This window comes from Xenia sp. Carnegie-2017, unplaced genomic scaffold (genome assembly GCF_021976095.1).
Source record: "Xenia sp. Carnegie-2017 unplaced genomic scaffold, XeniaSp_v1 HiC_scaffold_2, whole genome shotgun sequence".
NCBI classification, from domain to species: Eukaryota; Metazoa; Cnidaria; class Anthozoa; order Malacalcyonacea; family Xeniidae; genus Xenia; species Xenia sp. Carnegie-2017.
This window is the reverse complement of record NW_025813482.1, coordinates 2,326,110-2,330,781: the sequence shown is the minus strand read 5'-3', so window position 1 is coordinate 2,330,781 and position 4,672 is coordinate 2,326,110. Positions and strand designations below refer to the sequence as shown.

General features: G+C 33.0%; 1 protein-coding gene across 1 annotated transcript; it reads right to left on the bottom strand.

Moving 5' to 3' along the window:
• Positions 1–727: 727 nt before the first annotated feature.
• On the bottom strand, positions 728–4,672 carry LOC124440447 (short-chain collagen C4-like). The gene is made up of 5 exons (XM_046990843.1): positions 4,478–4,672; positions 3,822–3,889; positions 3,673–3,702; positions 1,823–1,966; positions 728–1,209 (listed from the first exon to the last, which is right to left on the bottom strand). Exons 1-5 carry the CDS (start codon positions 4,588–4,590, stop codon positions 728–730), a joined length of 837 nt encoding a protein of 278 aa, XP_046846799.1. The 5' UTR covers positions 4,591–4,672.

Genomic DNA, 4,672 nt, shown 5'->3' with positions numbered 1-4,672 from the left:
TTTTGTTTTCCATCACCATTTCTACTGCAAGTTAGTTTCTAAATTTTGGGGAAAACGACAAGTTGTATAATTTTGCCATTTCTACACACTTTGGTTTTCGAATCCATCGAATTTCGATCTGTTGCCTTTGAAAACAGCTTAAAGGACAGTACTGGAAGGCAAGTTTACAAAATTTTTCAAACTGTACAAAGAACATGCTGACTATTTCTCCTTTAGTTGCGGCGTTTTTCGGAAAATTGGTATTTTGTCCTCTTGGCATTTCTTTAAATAATTCTTGCTTAAAATATTCTCCCTAAAATCTGAAGAAAAAAGGCCTAAAACAAGCTTTCCCCTCGAACAGGTTAACCAAATACTGAAAAGTAAACTTCTGCATATTCAGTCACAAGTGATGTTGGTAAAAAGAGGTTACAGAAAATATCAGACAATTATGCACTTTGTCTTTACCATGAGTACCATGAGATACAAACTGAATTATGGACAGACGTCATCAATGCAAAACGTTCAGAACTTACGTTTACTACATATAAAGAAAGCAAGTCATTAATTGTTGGTGATCAACATTTCTTCTTGTATTTTTATCATTGAACTTAAGTGCATGTAAGGATATTTAAAGGAAAATAATGGTGACGTCACTGATCTAGTTATTATATAAATTCAAAATTATGTTTTTTTAGTTTTACTACAGATAATGCCAAAATACGGGCATATGTGCATTGAAACTCTTAAATCACTGAGTACAGACTACACAGGTCAGCTCCTTTCCACCGACATATGGTGGACACGGTAAAGAACCACAATGGCCTTCAACAAAATACAGCAATGCTCCATTTCTATTTGCATGAGATCCATGCATTGCCTCTGGCTTGCCATCAACACAAATGTACTCAGATCGCTTGTGACCATGATATTCAGCCATTAAATAACCTTTGTATTCCATAGTCCACCCTGAAGGACAGATATTGCGCGCTGGAATCATCATGTGACTACCACGTGACTTAGCATGACATACAGCACACGGAGCATCTCGGTCGTGTAAGTTTGGATTTGGAAAGATATGTTTCTCAGCAGAAGTAATCTCGTATTCAGTACCATAAATGATTGCTCTACTTTGATAACCAGCAGCGTATTTTTCGTATATTGGATTCAATGGTAAACAGAGATAATTTGATCCACTCCCACTGTGTGAATAATGCGATCCCCCGATTGCTCCTGTTTTTCATAAAAATTTTCTTTATAACTACCACTAATGAATTGGTTTTTACAAGAACATAGGTTATAATAAAAAATATCGATTCACGTATATTGCGTCGAACATTTACAGTTAAAAAGAAATATGACAGCCCAGTTTTACGTTCTAAACATATAAAAAATTCTAATGAGCATATTTAATGAAATTGGTATGCCTGATTTACACGAGTAAAATAAACAAAATCAAGAGCGTTGACAAGATTAAACAACGACATTCATCAAAGCATTTGAGACAGGCGTAAGGGACGAGGGGAGCCGCTGTAAAAAAGTTTGATGATTGGTTGGATGAATTGTTAACATTAGCAGGTCGGGCCAAAAAAACAAGTGATAAAGAACTTATGACATGCAATATGAAGTCAAGAAGTCTGTTGTTTGATTGTGAGTTGATGCAAGCATAAGGGAATGACTTCTTCTTAAAATAAATAGAAAGCTGATTTCTTTGTATTTGAAACCATTAAAAAAATACTCAAAATAGGAAACAGAAGTTTCATCGCTCATACATGCTTATTTTACTTGTTTAAACCTATACTGGTTATAGCTAAATCATGAATCGCAGTTACGTAGATTTTCTTACCAGAATAAATCTCAACAGTTTTCGTTGTTTTAGGACAATGTTTTCTTCCCCATCTGGTGTAGACCACTCCACCGGTTGACGTGGCTTTACTTTTAGGTCCTGGTAACCCTGCTGGACCAGGTTTTCCCTGCTTACCACGAGGACCTTATAATATTTAACTTTAATATTAGCACCTTTGATTATATGAAGCCTAGACAGGAGTAGTTTTCAAATGTCTGTTAGACACGGTGAAAAAAACGACTTTTAGAAATTAGGGGGCTTATAGTAACCCATTGGTGTCCAGACAAACACAATTTGTAGATCGTGGAGCTCCCTTACAAGAAGGACACTTAAGAATTGGCTTCTTTTTTTAACGTTTATCATATATAAATGAATGCCAGTTTTTTGAAGGTGTACTCATTTTTTTTAAAATCAACAGATCCCTCTGACATGATGCAGTTAAAAACTGAATAAAAATATCTAATATCAAAAAGTTTCATTACAGGTTTAAGTATTGTGAATGATCACATTTTGAGTATGGAACACTTTAATCTTATAAAATCTTCCAATATAAATTCTATGTCCCATTAGCTATTTAACTATGTAAGCCTATATGGATAACGGATGCTATATTATATTACATGTCTTTGTTAGGTCAAAAAACGTTTGCTTCTGGCATTTTAATATGTTTTCTGAACTTTTCTCACAGCAAAATCAGGGATGTATTGCTATCGCTAATTAAGGGGCTCTTATTCATATATACATGTTATAAATCCGTACATTTCAAAAGATATTAATTCAGCAATCATGCATATATGAATATGAGCCCCCCCCCTTCTTCCCCCAATTAGCGGTAGCAATACATCCCTGAGCAAAACGTGAATTATTGAACTTAACAACAATATGTCATTTGAAATCGTTTATTTATAACGCTTAGAGACTGTTTAAGAATGTTATCAAATTTAAGAATGCTTTCAACTTTTGAAAGCGTCAAACTTTTCATAATTTCATAACAATATTTATGATTTTTCTTATATCATTTATTTTTTTGTGATGAGAAAATGCAAGTGTAAAGAGATTTTTGCGTTATGTATAAATATGATTATTGTGCTATGTCATACATTCATAGTGGTTCATAGGTATTGTGAAATGCAAGTTTTGAAACCTCATGTATGTTTATTTCGATGCATTGTTGGTGTGATCAATTTCTTTGCATTGCGTTTATTATTTGGCCTCTCTAAAAAATTATCTCAAGAATGGTGCAAATTTTTCCAAAACCAAGAGCACAGCCAATCTATGGTGTCACAAGTCATCTATAACTATACATTTAGTAACGTAATATCAAACCAGTCAGAATAACTATCGCACTTTAGCGATGACATTATGCTTTTGGGGAATGTAATATTAACGCGTCTATACTAAAGCGTGAATAATAAAACTAATAACTCGTTAAAAATATTCCGCGAACAAAAAAGCACAAAGCCTTTAATAACTCATCCATTTCTTCAACACATTCTGCTATCACACAAAACACGCAAAAGGAAAATGCATGTATAAAGTTCTGACCATTTCGGAAAAGAGCCTGCTATAAAAATCTTTAATAGATTTTTTACGTTCCTTTTAAATTAAACATGTAAGTAATTAGAATCTATGAAATCAGTATCTGGACTCGTAAATGGCACGCAGCCAAAAACGCAGTATTTACTTTATACGAGTTTTTAAGCTATTTTGTCAAAATCGATTAAATAGTTTATTTAGCTAAGAGGGGTATAAGAGTTAATAAAAGATTTAACGTAGTTTCCAGAAAATACATTTAACTGCACATTCACTACAGATAAAAAGAAAATGACCTTTGTTAAAAAAAAACTTACCACGCAATGAAGCATCTCTGCCATCACGACCTAAATTGTAAAGTTATTTTAGAAAAATTAGTTTCAGAAGTAATAGAGCTACGTTGTGGTAGTAAACATTTTCTTAAATATTTCACAACTTCAACAGTAAAGAATGTTGTATAACTCACCATCTCTGCCTGGAAGTCCTGGAAGTCCTCGACAACTTGTTACTTTGCCTTTCTGTCTCTTAAAAATACTTAACAAACAGTTAAAGTCGTAACTATAATGCAATAATTCGCGGCCAGCTTAAATTCAGTGAAACGTGAAACGATTTAAAATATGGAAAGGAGTACAAATTTGAAAAAAAACTCATAAATCTTTCATTAAGCGCCATACGAAGTAATTTTGTGTATTTTCTATCCATGCAAAGTCCGAATGTTGAGAAAATGCCAAGTAAATTTGCTAGATGATAAATACTCTCTTAGTTAAATCTGTCTGAATCATTTCAAGTTTCTCTAATCTTCAGCTACCAAGGCTTGTGAAATCAAACTCTCTCGAACAATTGAGCAATGACAAAACGAACTCAATAATTGAGGGTACAAAAAGAGGTCAAAACAAAAAAATCATACAAATCCCTATTTAATGAGTGCGTACTGGTGTACGTGTAAGTGTGAGCTAGTATGAGTAGTGAAAATTGTTTTCAACTGATTAAGATTTTTAGTACTTCTTTTATAGGTTACTTCAATGCAACCTAAATATGATCAGTAATCATAAAATATGCCACCTTTCAACACAATAATAGTATCTAAAATATCAAATGATAATACAAGTGATTACCACAAACCTTTCTTTTGCTTTGTCTTTTAACTTCAACATGGCATTTTTATCATCATTATAATTGCAGTAGATGAATTTTATTAGAAAAAGTAAAATAATCTGGAGAGTAGCGATGTACATTATTTTACGTTTTTTTATAGGACGAAAACTTATCCTCTCTGTCAGCTATTGCAGTTACAAGTAAACTCTTGCAATGTAGTCT